This window comes from Anabas testudineus, chromosome 10 (genome assembly GCF_900324465.2).
Source record: "Anabas testudineus chromosome 10, fAnaTes1.2, whole genome shotgun sequence".
NCBI lineage: Eukaryota > Metazoa > Chordata > Actinopteri > Anabantiformes > Anabantidae > Anabas > Anabas testudineus.
Genome location: NC_046619.1, coordinates 11135760 through 11154435, shown reverse-complemented (window position 1 = coordinate 11154435; position 18676 = coordinate 11135760). Strand labels below are relative to the sequence as shown.

The following is an 18676-nucleotide window of genomic DNA, read 5'->3' as shown; positions in this document are numbered from 1 at the left end:
GCACAGTTTAGGTGACCTCCAGAAAACCCCACAAAAAACACAGTGAAAAACTAACAAATGTTTATTTTTCATTCACGTACAACAAACGTTTAAAAAAAAAAACCCTTTGTGAAAAGTTTAGTGTGAGCGTGAATGTGTTGTTGGGATTCATTTGACTTGCATTTAGCTTGACAAAACCTTAGAGGCATGTACGTATCAGCACGGAGGCGCATACACAAATATACGCAAACACAAACAGTAAGACGCGAATGCTCCACTGCACAGGTTTCCTTTGAACTTACTGCTGGCACAGACCCTGTGAAGAGGCAGGCAAGAAGAAAGACAAGTGTAAGAGCAGGAAGATTTAGGGAAAAGGAGAAGTGAGGAGAAGCTGAGCACAGGACTGCTCTGACGGACTCGGGACTGCACTAACATGCTGAGAGAGGAGGAAACTCTGCAAACTTAGCAAGGGGAACTGTGGTGGAGGAAAAAGAGGAGGAGAGATGGATTAAACACAGCAGAGTAATGCACTTAAGTAAAGAAAGGACATTTATCTCTTCGTCCTCCTGAGCTCTTTCCTTGTTTCCCTAGTGGAGCAGCCAGATAAGAGAGCGCGGCTATGATTGGCTTAACACTTGGCCTGTCGCCACGGCTGCTCTATCACCGTGGGATACCGTCAGGAGCTGAGGGATTCGGTCAGATAGGATGGTATTAAAAATAGATAGGATAGGTTTGTACCGGAAGTTAGCTGAGTGAATTTAAATCGGAGCATTTGCATTCTGTGTGTGAACCTGGACTAAAACAAGAATTGCCCAGCCTACACCGATGTAAGCCCACTATCATGGTGCGTTTCACACCCTTTTTGCATAATGCCCTCTACTTTTCCTGCATTTTCAAAGTGAGACTCAATGGATCTCTCTTTAGTGTGCTCACTCTGTTGCCGTCCCTTAGACACTTAGGGAGAAGCACAAATGACGTATGAATATATTATGTCTGTTGTTAAGTTTTTCATCCTTTGCCCTGATTTTATTGCGTTTTACACGTCCACATTTTCATTTATCTTCATTGTGAAACTTTCTCACAGCTAATCAATGCAAAAATATGGATTTATTTAAAGCCAGTGTCTTTTAGTCAGACTAGGCTCCATCTAGTGTGACAAATTGAAGATCTAGTGAACAGAAAGTAAAAAGAAAGATAAATGCTCAGCTGTCTTCTATTGTTTCTTTCCAAACATCATTTTCTGTGCTCTTCTCGCATGTATTAATCACCTTTGGGTATTTAGACTTGCATCGCAAACAGGTGGGCCTGTTAACAGTTTACAATTTTCACTCTAAAGATCTATATCCTGCTCAACAGTGACGATGCGGCAACACCTGTCGAGCAGAGAGGGTGTAACGGAAACTGATGTGTTTAGAGAAAGCTGCTGGGTTTGTTCTGTATTTCCAGAAGGAGAGGGGGAAAAAGACCACTACAGCTTTGAGGAGGGTTTATGGAACCATGACAGCCACCAGAAAGTGCTGTGTGAGAGCTAAGACCGTTAACAGGCGGCAGCAGAGTCTATTCATCATCATCTAGCTTATGGCTGCACACTCAATGGTGAGGCTCACCTCACAGATAAGAAAATCAAGGACCAACACTCTCAGTACATCCGTGTGACTTACTGATAGACATAAAAAAACTCTGTTATGCTTCTTTTTTTTTTTTATATCTGTTTCCTCAGCCAATCAAATAGCCAGGAGCAACAGGTGGCACAACCTGTAACCATTTCAAGCTAATCTAGCGACATGTCCTACCTATTATTTATTACACAGTGTGCGGCAGGCTGTGAACTCCCAGTGCAACCTTAGATCTAGGTTGACCTTGACATGCCTGTCAGCTGCTGTAGGGCTTACATGGTGAAGCAGCACTGGTGTGACAGCTAAATGTGACTTGGGAACAGGTACAAACCCAAATCTTACCTTGGTGTGTGGAGAAAATGTCGGCAGATCACAAGCAAAGTGTTTCAGACTTTGGTTTTGTTGTTGTCAGTTTCCTTCTGCCTCTGCATTGATCTCATTCTCCTCAGTTCTTTCTCTGTCACAGTGCTTAACTCAAACATGTGGCCAAGATTTTCTTCAGCTCCTCTCACTTTATCCTCATCACTTACTGAAAGAGTCACTTCTTCACTTATTCACTACAACTCGTTGATGGGGCTACACCAAGATCTACCTTTTTCGCATTGCAGATGTTTGTTGAAAGGAAATAAATTATGCCCTTATATGATGTAGTTTTCAATTTAATTTCTTTAATTTCACTACTGATTGACAACAGATTTATTTTCAGTACCAAGTACAACTTTGACACAGTACAGCTCCTTCATAGATGGAGATGAAAAGACCAGTACAGCCAAGTACAAGATGCTTGATCAGTGTCACCACCACATTTTTCAGTGTCTACACTTTTTACACAAATAAGTGCAAAACCACTGACGCCTTTTGAGGAATAGTGTCTGAAAATGTGCATTATTTAAATGATTAGTGTGTCTTTTTCTGAAACCCAGCACAGAGCACTTCATCTCTGATGGGTACTTACCATTCAGAGGAGTGAAAAACACTTCAGATGAGGTCAGATGATCAAATGTGTCTGCAGATTGTGGGATTTCATTTTTTGATTTAAGAATCTACGCATTTTTTAAGTGAAGTGGGTCCAACCTGAGCAGAGAGGGACATTTTGGAAAGTTATATACCATTAAGAGCGAGGCTTTTTATTATTCATTATTCTTTGTATTGAAATGACAAGTTTTGCTCCTCAGTTTGTCACACTCATTACAGTCAAAGAGGATTATAGTTGTCAGAGAAGAAATTCAGTGAATCACACACTGTAGCTCACACATAACCATTTAGTACGCCTTTTTGCTTTAAGGGTGTCTGCTCTTTTCAGTCTAACAGAAGTGATTCATATTGATTACCCTCTATTATTCTCAGCATCATTTTCAAGGTGTTCTTAAAAATGACTAAATGTGGATGGAAATAAAAGTCCATATGCACTGATACCATTTGATCATTTTGATAAGCCCACAGTGTAATTCATCTACCCCAACTTCCTTTCTATCAGCACCACATTGTATCACGCGTGCTCTATCTGTGTCCCTTTTCAGATTGAAGCCCTCTGTTCTCTCACGAGAAAGAACAGACATTGCTGCTTCTCAGAGCATGTTGTCTTGTTGTGTCGTCAAACTCTTACATTTTTCTGCTAGTTCTCACACTGTTATTGTCAAACTCCATTTTCAACTGCCTCTCTTCGCTTGTAATCAGTTAATTTTCATGTTCAATGTCCTGAAACTGAGAGGAAATGGGAGAAAGCCAGTTTGAAGAGGATATTAGAAAGAGAGAGACCTTTTGAAGAGCGTGAAGATGGCGAGATGTTTCGAATAACGGAGTGCTGCTTGAGAGTTTTTCCCTCATTAACGTGGAGAGAAAGGACAGAATGAAGAGGAAGCAGATTTCTGATGTTTGGCTTTGAGCCACATTGTTAAGTTTCTGGATGAGTTAGGGGATGTTTTCAGAAGAGGAAAAAAGAGGAGTAAAGAAGAGAGGAAGGAGCTGATGAATAAGGGAGGCTGTAAAAATAGAAAGCCAAGGGGAGAAGGGGGAAGTAAGCAGAAAAAAAGAAGTTGCTTGTCTCAGTGTAGAGAGGTTTGACTGGCTGTGAATGCAAATGTTCTCCACGGTTAGCCCGTTCATTGCATATCTTTACAGTCTGGATGGAAATCACTGCTGTAATGACTGAGCCGTGTTTATTTTTAGCCTAATTATGTGTTTGTGTGTGACAAAGAGAGGGATAGCAAGCAAGAAAGTTTGAGTACCTTCCAGTAGACTTTAAATTTTAGTTTTTGCAGCAAACCAGAAAAACAGGTGCAAACTTTTGTGTGCGTGTGTGAGTACATGCGTATAATGTGTACAATATGTCTGCTGTAGCGTACTCCTTCATCTTCCCAGTAACACATGCAATATTCAGTGTTACCTGTCTGTTCATATGAATGAGATGCTGCCTGTCAGTCTCCAGGATGTAGACACGAATTTTGGATGGACTCCAGTGGAGCAGGACTCCAGGAAAGCAAACTCCCATCTCTGTTCTTCATCTCTCCTCTTCTCTTTTGTTTTTTCGTTCTTCTCACCGTGTTGCCTCCGCTCCCCACTCCCTTCTCCTCCACCCTCTGGTGTCCACGTCTTCGCATCATCTTCTCTTCACTTCCTCTGTCCTCGTCCTCTCCGCAGTTTCCTCTTCAACATTCCCTCATTCGCCTATTCCCTCATGTTCTTAACATGCTCGGTACATCAAGTACATTTTTCTTCCCTTGCCTTTGTTTTACAGTATGGCTCTAGTGAATTCTCCTGTGTCTTACTGTGTTCCACTACAGACAAATCTGGGTTACAGTGATATTGTACTTGTGAACATACACTGCAGTAACACTGTAAAATGGATGCTATGTTGAAAGCATAGCATTCAGATTCCATTCAAATATACTGTAGATAAAACTTATTAAACTTACTAAATAGTACCAGTCAAACTCTTAAAAAGAAGGAAAAGAAGAAAGAGGACGTCCACAACCCTCCACTTCACAAAGTCGATTTCAAAAAGCCTAACCTTCATCCCCTGTGTTGTCAATGGGCCACACTCAGCATATGTTCCCTGGCTGTAGTTCCACTTTTATAGCCTGTGGAGGTCAGACACAAACTTAAATGTTATAACTAGCTTCTAGCTTTTTTTTTTTTTTTTTTTTTTTTTTTTTTAAGAAATAACTGTGATTTGCATAAAATCAATCCAAGCATGTCCAGCTTTCACTGGCAGCGTAAATGTGTTTGACCGTAAAAATCTCACGGTGAAAATGAAAAAGTATGTGAACACTTTAAATAATGACCTCAAGAATTAGTTTGGAGGTCTAGGACTAGAGCTATTTTGACTGACAAAAAACATTCTTACTTTTTGAGTTTGCTCCTCACGAGAAGAATGTTTATATAAGCCATGCCTCGCCAAAAGGAGCTTTTACAGGATCTACAATCAGGAACTGATGATTTACATAAAGCTAGAATGGCTTACACAGTGATGTCAAAGTCTTTAGAAATTCACCTCTACAAAAGGAGACACTTTGGGCCTGTGGCTACTCTACCAAGAAGTGGGCAGAGAGTCTCTTGACTTGGATTAACATTAGATCACATTTTATGACAAATTAATGCAGAAAACCAAATTTCACATAGTGTTCCTTGCCTCTGTAACTCAACAAGCAGATCAGTCTATACTCACGTGGTTGATGACAGTTGATGAAAATGGCAAGAAACTCTTAAAACGTAATGATCATATGAATTAATCATAATAACTACTCTTCTAAAAGGTACGTGCACTTCTAATAGAGGTTTATACTGTATGTTCTGTTTTCTATGCATTGGGAAAAAGAGGCACATTTCATATACAATGTACAGGTGACTGGCTAGATTGCAGCTCTCTTGTTGGGGATGTTGTAAGGTTGGGTTGTTCCCCACTAAATAGGACAGCAGTACTTGCAAGAACAATGTGAGCATGCTGCTTTTCTAAATACCTCAGTATTTGTTGGGTAAAATTCCACTGGTCCAATTCAAAACTCTTTACTTCTGCAGAGGCCCTAACAGTAAAGTTATCTGATGCAGTGTATCCCTGAAATCCACTCTGTGCTTTGATATTCACTCACAAAGCTCATATATCAGCTTCCTGGAGTACTGATCAGATCCCTGAGCAGTAGTTGTCTATAAGCAGGATGTAGTCTAAGCAGGAAACTAGAGAAGGAGAGAACAAGAGGAGGAGGAGAGGGGAATCAATTTGGAGACTATGTGGGGGGAAAAGAAAAGGGAGAGAAGGAATTCACCAAGGTTCCATACCCATGAAAAAAATGCATAAAGTACACAGTAAATTTTTAATGCTGTTTAGTTTCCACCCAGAGGCCAGATTTGCATCCTCATCCCCTGATTATGACATCTTCAGTCAGCACTCTAGGCATGGCTTTGCCTATTTTAATGTTAATGTGAGTATTTGGGCAAATACCCACTTAGGAGTATTAGCACGTGCACACACACGTTCTGTGGAAGTTACTTCTGCTGTGAGGAGCTAATCGGACTGATGCCTTTCCCATTTTGGTTCCCCTCTGAATCGGTCGTGGTTCCTTCGCTACCTTTTCCTAAAACACTGACTTCCTCAGGGATCTGCTATCAGATGAAATCTCAGGACCATCGCTTTAAACTTGAGAGACAGAATGAACTAATCTGATGGAGACTCAGGACTCAGACAAAATGACTATGAACTGGTCAGTTTAGAAATAAAACTTGTTTAAACACACTTGCTCAGTTTGCCAGAACTCATGTCTATGTTGAGAAGCCAAACAGAAAGAATGAGATTATAAGTGGGTTTAATCATATGGCAAAAATCTGATTTCTGAAAGTCTAACTTTGACACTAAAGGTCTCCTCAGTGACACGCCTGCCCTTTTTTAACTCTGAGGGAACCTTCTGAATCCTGCAATCTACTTTAACTCGATCATCTAGCTGCTGAACACTAACGTCTAATGGAACTGCTCACTGCGACACAAAGGTTTTTAAACACAGACGACATTCAATTAACCATAATTAAAACAGAGGCACTGGTAAATAAACTGAATCATGTACAGTTGTATAATAAAGGAAACCAATTTTCACTGACAGCTGTTGTGCTACATTTTAAACAGATTTTAATTAAACCCAAAAAAAGGCTTAATTGAACAGTTAGATTTTTTGGTCTATAAGCAAGCTCCTGCAAAGTGTTTGTGATTTTAAATGGACGCAGTTGACTTCACTGTGAAACAAGCCACCCAAAAATCCTGCACCACCTCCGACAATGGCAGTATGATAATAAAACGACGCAGTTTTATCTTCTTGTAATCACTTTGAAGGGTGTGAATGACATTGAAGCAGTGTTGCAGCGAGCTAAACAGCCAGTTAATGTTTTTGAGATGAGTGCACTAAAATATTAATGCGGGTCCTGGGCAAGGAAAGGTCATCCCTGAGACTTAGGCTGAATAACAAGAGGGCTAGCATCTGCTGGGAACCTCAAGCAACACAAACCACCGCATCTCAGGAAGCAGAACCTCAGCTGCAGTCGTCTCGGGACACTGTAAATATTGTCGTCTGATGAGAAGCACTGTCTCTTGTTCGCAATATGTTTGTAGCAGCAGGTCAAAATTCACGGAGGATATCAACCAGATGGTGCAAAAATCAGCAAGACAGCAAATACATTTGTTCTGCAGAATGTGATTTAGATGTAGCCATCCAGACAGAGCTATCCATGGTGTCTAAAGAGGGCTTCAGATCACCGTAATTAATCTAATTTTGTATCTTTCTCTCTACTTTGCATCAGTTTGAAGTCACCAATAACTTAATATACAATTTGATACACTCAAATGTGTGATATGTGGCTTAACCACACCAAACTGCATGAACACTCAGATGACAGTTAACATGCTGTTTTTCTAAGTAGCTTTTTCTTTAGCAAGCCATCATCACTGGTTGGCTCCAGCCTCATTTAATTAATTGGAATAACAAATATCAAGACGTTGGTTAAGCCAAATGGATATTTTTCAATTACATCACAGCTTGGTGATGTGTAATTGCCTTTAAGTGATTTAAATTTAGTTTTAGCCATATGGCAGACACAGTGATCTTATTAGAGTGGCCCAGTTGACTCAGCATCTTTGTGTCTGTGTGACTATTCTCTACGGCTTTGTCACAGAAACTTTACATTTGTAAGCATATTAGGAGTTTTAAAGTCAGATCCCTGTTGTAACCCCATTATGACCAATTACTGAATTTGTGCTAGATAAGAAAAACCACCACAAAACAAGACTGAACCTCTGCCTTCTCTCCTCTCCTCCTTTACATCTTAGCTTAATGAAGTACCAGTACACTAAAATCTAAAGCCTGCACCACTCCTTCCTCTACTTTTGCCCTACTACCCCTGCTTCTCCCTCATTCTTTCTCCTCTTTATCCTGTGCCTCTGCTTTGAGTCTGTACAATTTGCCCTTGATGTGTTTCAAATTACATGCCACGTCAAATAAGGCTATCTTATAAGCTTGAGAGCACCAGTGCACGTGTGTGTATGCGGTAGTCCTCTGGTATTCTCCCACCTTCAGAATCAAATTCCTGTTAAATGAATGTCGGGAGCTGAGTTCAGTATTCAGAATCAGTAATGCAGAGTTGTAATAGATCTCAAAGACACAGCATACTGTGCCATTATGACTGACCTTTCTTTCTCTTCTCTCTCCCATCCATTCATCTGCCTGTCTTCTCTGCAATCATTGAAAGGAAGCGGAGGTAAGTAAATCCTTTGTGTTTCTAACTTCTTAATGTATTGAAGCGTAGTGCAGTTCATTCCATTGCATTGCTTTAAGGTGTTGTGGCAGAGCTGGAGAAGTGTTGCCGAGTAAATTGCACAGCAGGTTGGGTAACCAGTCAGCCATAACGCAGTCTACTCCAGCATATTAATAAACCATGAATGAATAGAGTATTTAAACCAAGGGTAGTCATTGTCATCTTCTCTCAGGTCTTTAAATGAAAGACCTGAGAGGCTGAAAGGCTTTTGTTAGAACCCTGCTAAAGTAACATCCTACTTTGCACTTTCACAGCCATAAAGGATAATTTTATAACAGAGACAGAGCAGGCGAGATGGACATAAAATGAGAGAAAAACTAAGCAAGAACGTGAGTGAAGGAAGGACCTGAGGGAGACGCTAATTAGGTTTCATCTCCTCATTGCTAACTTTTGTGTTGGCTCAAATGTCAGCGGTTGTCATTTATAGAACAAGGACTGCATGAGTGGGTCAACTGTCCATTTTCTCAGGACTGTTTAATACAACTGCCTAATTTAGCCCATTTTCTATCTCTATCTCCATGTGGCTCACTCCCTCCTCTTTCTCTTTCTCACTTCATAATATAATAAAGGAGGAGGAGAACCTGCTTTCAAACCCAGCAGGTTTTCTCTGCCTGGTTCACGTAGTGTCACTGACACAGGTTCACTCCCTGCTGACACACATATGGTTCATTCTGGACCCTATTTTAGATGCAGACACCACCACTGCATAAGTGTGTGAGTGTGTGTGTAGTAGTAGTAGTAGATAGTTCATGTAAGGAAAACACCACAGACTACTTTCACTGCAAACCTGTCTTTGCACTATAATACAATTAATCTGTTTAGCATTTATAAACACTATATACACAATTTAGAAATAATTTATAACACACTATAATATGGTTTTTAGCAGATATTAATAATTAATGTATTTGGTAAACAAGGGTTTTGGATTGTGGACAAACAAATCTCTCTCAAACAGTCCTTAGAGCTCTGATCATCAGCTCATATAACAGGATGGTCTATTGTGATCCACAGCTGTTTTCCTGCTGCTGCTCTTACTGGTGGCGGCCGCTACACTGTAAGCTATAAAACATATATCACTCCTGCATTGATCTATATGAATAGTTTTATAGGGTACTTTGTATATTATTAAGCAATTGTTTCACTCATATGCATGATATCATTATACACTAAACAACAGTGTTCAAGCCTTTTTAAAATGGGTCTTTTAATTGTGCTGCACAGTAGACGACGTCTCTAACTGTGCAGGGAATGAACTGAACGGAGCCTTTGAATCAAAGTTTATCTGCCTTTACAAATCTAAACCTTTTCTCTGCTGCATTTAGCTGAGAAAAGCCAATTATTTTCAGTTTTAATATTTTCAGTCGATGACGTTTGCTACACGATGGTGGACTTCACTGCATCTCAGCAACAACAATAACTTGTGCGTTGTCAAATGTGGCGTGATTGTGAGAACACGTGACAGCGCGCCATCTCGCTCCACAAATAACAACCGCAGCGCTTCTTTCAGAGCCATGTCTCAGAGTTAAAGTCCATGTTAACCTTCACATTAAAACTTTTTGTTCCAGTTCAACTCTTTTTTTTATTCGAGCCTGTAACTTTTTTTTTTCTCCCCATTGTGTCTCAGTTGGGTTTCTCCTCTGTATATTTGTGTCCTATTTTTGAACACCCATGCAAGCCTCTCAATGTCTGTTGCCTTTCCCACCATCATCATTCATTTTTACAAAACACAGTATTTTTCACACAAGTATGAAAGAACAACATGAGAGAAAAATGAGGACAGGATCTTTCAGTAGTTTGATTTAGGATTTGGATCGTTCTCTCCGTGGTCTACAAAATAATTCAGTGATATTCTAAGCACTTTCATTTTTTTTTCCATAACACAGTTTCTTATGTTGTGTGTTCAATTAGGATGACTACTTCAAAAGCTGGGCCCCTGCCAAGTCTCTAGACCAAGGTGAGTCCTGATGTGTGTGCATGACTTCAGTGTTCATGTTAATGTTGCCAACACACACACTAGCTGATGTTTTTCTTCTTAATTCAGAATTTACAGCAAAATTTCCATTTTTGTGAAACTAATATACTTAAAGAAAGTTTGGTGCCAAACTGCAGATATAGTATGGTGCATCTGTAGGACTTATGATTTAGTCTCCTGTAACTTTTTAACCTTCCCACTGATGCACATATAATGACTGAAGTCAAGAAAGCAATTTGACTTACTTTGCTAGGAAATGGTTGTTTATCCTTGTTAGAGCTACAATTTGCAACTTTTGAGAATTCATCCAGCTGTAGTAAGAGACCTGAGATCAATCCGTGGTCCAACCTGTGGCGCCTCACAAATAGGCAGGTACCCTTTCATCATCGCTGAAAGGAAATATCTCCGCACTACCGCCAGTGCTGTTCTATGTGTGTGTTTCACACGAGGCTTTGACAGCAACCCACTACATTTTGTTTTGAAGCATATCTCTATTAAAAAAAATATTTGAAAGAAATGACATAAACTAGCTTTAACTTTAAATTTGTGGCTCTACATTTTTTCAATTTGGAAAATTTGTCTGTGTTGTGCACTGAGAAGCATCAAAAGAGAAAGAGCACTATAGAGAACTATATATCTGTTTTACATTTCACAGTTTTAAAAAAAACTATACTGTGTATTGTCTATAGGAATATTATTACTCCATCCTGTCAGTCACAACTATTACAGGGCAACTGGCAAAATAAAGGAAGAATATAAAACATAATATTAAACAGACACTATTGTTGGGTTTTGCAAACATACATGTTGATTTTGCAACTTTCTGCTGCCTGCATGTGTGTAGACATGATGATACAGATACATATGAATTATAGTAACACTGCAGAAGTTCATGTGCATGGTTTTACATTCATTAACAGTAGGTTTATGTTTTTACTAAAGAAAATACACAGTGATTTTCAGTACATATATTCAAAGAATGACAGTCATTTTGGTTCTTTCAGATTGCATAGTATCAACATACTGAGGCCTGGGTGTGTGGTTTTGTATATTTAGCCTTCACTCAAATTGTTTTAATGTTACAGTTTCCAGTGTGTTTGTTAGAGCAACTCCAAAATAAACCAGTTGTTCTGTTCAGTGAGCTGCTGCCAGTCATCTCTGTAAACATAGGTCTTGTCCTAGACCAAATGCTGCAACTGTTCACAATCACACACCGGTTATGGACTCACTATGGCAACAATGCCAAGTTCACTTTATCAATCACACTCAAGTGTGTAATGCTCTTATACTCCTTGTAACTCTTGACTAAACTCGGTTATTACAGACACTTGCGCACACTCTCGGCCTCATTGTCTCTATCTCTCTCTCTCACACCCACACACACACACACACACACACACACACACAGTTTGGGGATTTTATTGGACTGCAGCTCTCTGAGCACCACACTAGACTGTAATTCTTTCCAACACCAAGTTTGTTCTATTCTGTGCTGGCTTGTTTTTGCATATCTAGCACAGTAATGATAACTCTCAAGGGAGAACTTGCTGGGCAGGTTTATGTGGGCCAGGTCCTGGTGGATACTGAGCCTAATGAGAACAGTCTTGCCTCTGTGCATCAAATTCTGGAGCTATAGTCAGAGAAGACTAAAGAAAAAAAGTAAACAGAGTTTCACTCTGCTAGACAGGGACTAAATACCATACATACAACATTGTGGAGGAATCCTCTGTGATTTAGATGCTAAAACAATGAGGACTACTGGATCTGAGCAACTGTCTGTATAAAACATTGATCTCCAAGCATAGAGGATGTGCTTCAGTCCTGTGATTGAACCGTTAGTAGCTTTATAGCAGTACTTTAAATATGTCTGTAAACTTTATGCCGTACTTTACCAATACAATTCTTCAGTCCATTCAGTCAAACTCAGTGTGCATTATTGATGTCATTGTCTGCAACACAGAATAACCATAACAAGAAATCACTGTTTATTTTGCTTTGCTGTGGTGACGTATATGTATTGCAAAATACATTGCTAACCAATACACCACGGGGCCGCCCTAAATAGGAAGATTAGAAAGTTAACAGAAATAATTGAATTAAAAAATGAAGCATCATTGCGTCACTACACTACTAACATTGTGTACTGTTGATAATATAACATCTGTGCACTTCTTCATTGAGTATGTAGTAGTAATGTAGTTGACACATAGACCAGCACTGTGCCAATTACTCCTTTATTTAAGTGCATACAGTACTAAGTACTAAAAACAACTCTGTGGCTCGTCTGTTTGTCATGATCCAATCTGCTGCAGCAATGCACTTGGCTGCAACATCACTGCTCCCCCACTGCAGAGCTCACAGTCGCATCACACCGCACTCTACAGTTACACCCACACAAACAGCACACCTGGGAGTAATGAACAATGAAACAATTAGAAGGTGAATAATAAATGAGAAACACTCTGACAATCTCGTCCTCCTGTGGGACAATGTGCTGGTTTCATGTGTCTGAATTGCTTCTATTGGGTCTAATATTCACCGAGCTGGTTCTACAGGCATCACTCTCCCTTCACCTTTTGACTCCAGCCAGTTCCAGTATAACAGGCGCTGAATATGAATCAACCAATGTGAGGTATTATATGGAAAATGCCTGAATCTCTTTCTAAAACACAGCTGCAGCACTGACAGGCTAACTAGCATTTCCTAGGGCTTTATCTTAAAGGTCAGTATCTCAAACACTGTTAAGATACGTTTAAATCAAACTGCAGTCTTTAAAAAAAATCCGAATTCACATTATCTGAATGAAGCTAAATGAGACGGCTACAAAAAAAACTATTCAGTCTGAAGAGCACCTTTAGACATTGAATGGGTGAGAATCACTTGAAACTGCAGATAACTGTGAATTCAAAGGAATTGTGCAATAAAGTCTCTATACAGAGTGATTTCATGAAAGCTGATGTGTGTGGTTAGATTACAAAAATCACAGTGAAACGATGAAGTGTGCTCACAGCACCTGATTGGGGGTCAAAACAGCCGAAAGCACAGTGACATCAATCACCACCTGTTGATCCCAGTTTGACTAATGAATCACTGATCGTCCTTGGAGACTAATCAGCAGCAGGAAGGTTGATGGGGGAGATCCAGTACTCTGATGAATCTCTCAGCTTCACTCTGTAGCATCTAATGAATGAAATCAGTGGGATCACAAATGACTTAATGCCAATATTGAATGATGAGCAATCAAATCCATTTGTGGTAAATATGTTTAGACTTCTTGTGGCTTAATGAGGTCCAGCATTTGATTTGATGCTTTTTTTAAGTCTGTGGTAAACATGTATTTGAATTTAAATTAATCCTGCTGGATTTCAGAGAATTTAAGAACCAGCTAGAGTCTAGTAATCCAGTTGGCTGCTTTGCCTCACTTAAATGAACATATGGTCCTGCTCATCAGTCCACTGCGGAGAGATTTCCTTGCAATAAAATCATAGATTTTGAATCTTAAACAATAGTTTTACTGCCTTTTATTTGTAATCCCATCCTCCCTGCTTGGGGTTCGATAAAAAAAAAAAAAAACTTTCCTGAGACTAAACAATGGGCCTCATTTCACACTGCGCTCATGTGGGTCACCATATAAGAGAATAAAAAGTATACGTACGTGTACATCCACACAGCACGTATGGATGTTAAGGTTGGAGGACCTATTGAAAATGAGGCTGTCTGCTAAAGATATACTTAAACCTCTATACAAGTGTTTTTCTGTGTGCCTGTAAATGAATAAGTATTGTTACCAATTTAAATAAATGCAAACAGTGTTTATGCATCAGATATTTTAAAGAGATCCAAGAGGTTGTTTTCACACCTGATCCCTGTAATCAGTGCAGGCATTTGTTGATACAACTTTGGGAGAAAGAGTAGCACTTAGAATGATTCATGGGATCTCCAAACTTGGCAGAGTTGTTGTCACCTAAGAAAAATTTGTGGTAGACCATGTCAAGACCAAGACCAAGGTAGTGTAAGACCAAGTCCACCAGCTGACAGGGTATAATAAACAAGGAAGACATATTTTGTGATAATAGAAACACAATTTACTTCAATGTTTGCTGCACTGCTTTTTATAAAAAAAAAAAGGTTTTAAAAATAAAGAAGCACTGCTGGTTTCAGTGAATGAACAACCAGGAGGAAAATATACATCTGCAGAGCCAGATGTAGAATACCTAGCCTGATTAATATTACATCTTCAGTCTAACAGTACAGTACCGCAGTGGGGCCTCCTACTGTAACACTCTCCTAGGACTCCTAGAACATGATCAACATCAGTATAAATCAACACAAGTCATGTTGTCAGTGACTTGGTAGGTTTGAGTTTAAAATGAACACAACAGTAATCAACAATGAAACCTACTTTACTGTAGGCTTAATTTAATCTGTCACATCTCTAGGGTGACGCTAAGTGTGAGATATGAGTGAAGCTATTTGTTGCATTTGAAGTAGGGTGTTTACATCGAATCATAACTGAGATTTTAATCTAACAGTGATTGTTATTATATATATATTAACTGCCATAGTCGTCATGGTTTACAGGAAGGTATGTCTATCCATAACGGTTTATGGATAGGTTGGCTTTCTAGCGTCATTTTGTTTAATTGAAATCTACCTTATAAACAAGGTGTCATTTGTTGTCTCTGCTGTAAATCCACTGTTTTTATAACATTGTGGCAGGAGCCTTAAAGCACAGTTTATGGATTGAAAACCTCACATGCAAATTTTTTTTTTTTTTGAAGACTGACTACGCAAACTTAACATTCTGTGGAGGTGAGGTTTTCTGTCAGTTTTCTCTGGCAGGCAATTTCTTAAACCAACAGAATCTTATATAAAGTGCTGCTCACCAGAAAATATATTCATGCAACAATATACCCTGAAACCTGGTTCACTGTCTGCTCTGTGCCCCTTTCACCTTCTTTTTCTCTAAATTCATCAATTTCTTCATACTTTGAGGGCACGGATCTCTCGTCACCCCTTCGCTTCATTTCACTGTGCTTCTGCTTATTGTTTCTCCTGAGTGCTCTATTGTTTCTGACGTATTGAGTTCATCAGAGGGAAATTACATAATGATGAACAATGGGTGACTGTGAACCAACATACCACAGTGACGTAAACACACAGTGAAAGCCCGCGGGCATCTATTGTTAGAAGTTTTCATATTCAGATTTGATTAATATTTTAATAGGTTCGGTTATTATCAACACATTCCCCCTGTGTAATTGCAGGCATAACTCTTTTTAGGAGAAACTAACACTAATAGGCTGTCTCTCATTGTTCCAGTATTCTTTGCATTTGCACGTACTAAGATAATTTAATGACATTTCTGAAGGCTGGAGTTTTGATTTTCAGCATATATTCACATTTCATTTTTGGAACAGATGAATAAATAGCATAGGTTAATTATGAATAGGTTAATAGTTTCCCTTGCCTGTATTTCACTCTGGCTGCTCATTAATCTTTTTAAACTCAAACATACCCAGTGAAATGAGAAATGCAAATGTTAATTTGTATTTTAAATGCTGTAAATTTGGTCAAAATAATATTAAAGGATGGAAAATCAGCGTCTTATTTATTTTTTTGTTGACTGAAAGACCTGAGCGCACAGAGTTCTAGAAATCCCACGTAGCACTTAAATGTCACAACCTCCTTTATTCTCCACCGTGAACATTGACAGATAGGAAAAGCCTTCATACCTGTTCCCATGGTGACAGCTCTTTGACCTGTCTGCTTGCCAGTCATGTTTGGTTAACCTGTGTGGTCTCTTTATATGTAAGGTTTAATGCTGCATACAGTAGCTGCATGAGGAGGTAGGTGTGTGTGTGTGGGTGACCCTGGCCTGTGTCCCAGACAGCCCAGCTTGCCCTGTGGGTGGATTACACAGACATCTGCTGTGCTCAGATCAGGGCTTTATGCTTTCGTATTACTGCACAGTAAGTGAGAAGTTATATCATTTGGAACAAGATAAAAGATACAAGCAGTGAGTCATCAATAACTAAATCATTACTGACTGAATAATATTAACATGAAGTAACTTAAAACTGAAACTTTCATTCATTATTTAGGCAAAATGCTTCTGTGTTCAGTATTTTGTGATTATTGTCCGTCATAACCAGGCCGAGGCACGGGAGCACACGTAGCCACGTACGTGTTTTTTGTTCATACACAAAACGAGTTTACACACACACAGGAGCACAGGCACACACTTGGGTTGTTGCTTTCACTCTCCGCCCACCTGTGACTGACTGCAGCAATCTGGAGTGAGAGAGGCTGCCTTGTAGTCATTAAAATCAGCCATGTCCTGACATTTACTTTCACTTTCCCCATTTACAAGGAGGCAGAAATACCTGCTGTTAGTCTCATACGCTGACTCACACAAACCAAAGCCTGTTGTTATCTGTAGCCAGGATGGGGAGTGGATCACCTCTAGCTCTTCTACAACTTCTCTCGCTTCTCTAGGCACGTTAACGTGCTAAAACATGTAAACCACGTTCCTCATGCGCCTCCATGCGTCTCCCTACTGCTCTACTGTGAACTTCAACATTCAACTAAGCCCAAAATCCGTCAGTCCTCCAGGTCAGCTAAGCTTTCTTCAAAAGTTAAGCTTGTTTTTTTTTATTTATGGCTGTTTTTTCTTGCATCTGTATTATTTTTCCCTCATTCCCATCTGTAATGAGGCCTTTAAGCCTGAGCAGAGAGGCAGAGAGACCAGAGAAGAAGGAGAGTCCTTGCCAGCAGATAACAGTTGTACTGTCAGCAAGACCAATGTTACAATCAGCATTCTGGCTTTTTCATTCTGGGGTCTTGTATATGGGCATGCCCAACAGATTTGTGAGGCTGTGATTGCAATGCATTATCCAGAGCAGGGAGTCAAAGGGAGGATTACAAATGGCAGGCAGTGCCCCATTATCACAGCCAGTCCAGAGGAGCACAGGAGAGTCGAACTGGCACTGAGACACGACTAGAGGACGTCATACAGACAAAGACGGAGAGAAGACAATACAAGTTAAGTTCATGATTTTCAGGTGTTTAACGCTCCTGTCCATTTGCTTAATTTGATTACATAGTGAATGCGTGGTTGCTACGGGAACCGTTTTGGCAGGAGAAACAGAAGTCGTTTGTGATGCACTCTGGTTTGGCAGAAGCAGCCAAAAACAAAAGCCTCAAAAATCTGGAGCTTCCAAATTGCCAGTCAGCCTGATTAGACATGACATAGTGTTTTCCCAGCAGAGAGTTTGTCGTTGTTTTATATTTCATCAGCCATTTCTCCAACTCGCTAAGCCTCTGCGTCTCTGAAGATACCCTGTGTGTCTGCTCCCATTTCTCATCGGTCCATCTTTAATCTCCCTTAACTCTGTCACAACTTTTAATACATTCTCATATAACCATCTTTGATCTGTGCCGGGAGGAGTTAAAAGAATTAGAAAGAGAGAAAGTGATAAGAAAAGAGACAGATAGGACAACAAACAACGGCGAGCACCTCAGGTCTGTGTATTAAATGCAGTGTGAGCTAGAGCAAGAACAAATATCTCATTTCAGGGTAATGCGCTAAGGGTTTGTCGCTCGCTCTCCAGGCGTTCTTTAAACATTGTTTACTGCTCTGATTTTAATGGCTTGTTGGCCACATCATAAAAAGCGACTCGATATCCACGACCCTCGGCTCAACTCTTATCTCGCTCGTTCAGAGGGGCAACTGTTCACACCGTTGAGTCTTAACACATAAAGGGGACTATCAGCTGAAACACACATGTACATGCTACAGTGATTCCAGGCGTACATTGTAAATGAACCAGTCACAAACGCGCACAGAGGTGGTAATCAATGATACCTGGAGTCTGCTGAGATGCAGAGGAAGGGAATACACAGGGTATGGATCATTTAAAGAAAACATGAAGCCGGTGTCATCAGCAAAGCAGTTAAATTGATGCTCTGGATGAAAAACATTCAGCGATATTATAAGTAGCAAAAAGGAAGTAGTGGCAAGAAAAATACTGATTAAGAAAGGGTAAATGTTGGCAGATGGACCCACAGTGAGTGAAGTGGGTTGTTACAACCCTGCACTTTGAGTTTACAAAGGCAGAGCCAAAACCAACAACCAACTCCAGGCGAAATGAAGCTGTGAATCAATGGACTGCAGTGTGTGAATGCTGCTGAACAGGCTGTTTTCAAGGCAAGACACACACAACAGTAGATCACATGCAGGGAAGACTGAGAATGTGTGTATGTGTGTGTGTTTTTATGTCTGTGTTTTCACTTTTGCCCTTTGTGCCTTGGA

At 39.9% G+C, this 18676-nt stretch overlaps 1 protein-coding gene across 3 annotated transcripts in view; it reads left to right on the top strand.

Moving 5' to 3' along the window:
* The window catches only part of spock1 (SPARC (osteonectin), cwcv and kazal like domains proteoglycan 1), a 79671-nt gene that overhangs the window by 29615 nt on the left and 31380 nt on the right, over positions 1-18676 (top strand). For all 3 annotated transcript variants that reach the window (XM_026358671.1, XM_026358674.1, XM_026358673.1), the window contains exons 3-4: positions 8322-8330; positions 10299-10344. In XM_026358671.1, the coding sequence (XP_026214456.1) occupies positions 8322-8330; positions 10299-10344 (55 nt within the window). The remainder of the gene's footprint in view (positions 1-8321; positions 8331-10298; positions 10345-18676) is intronic.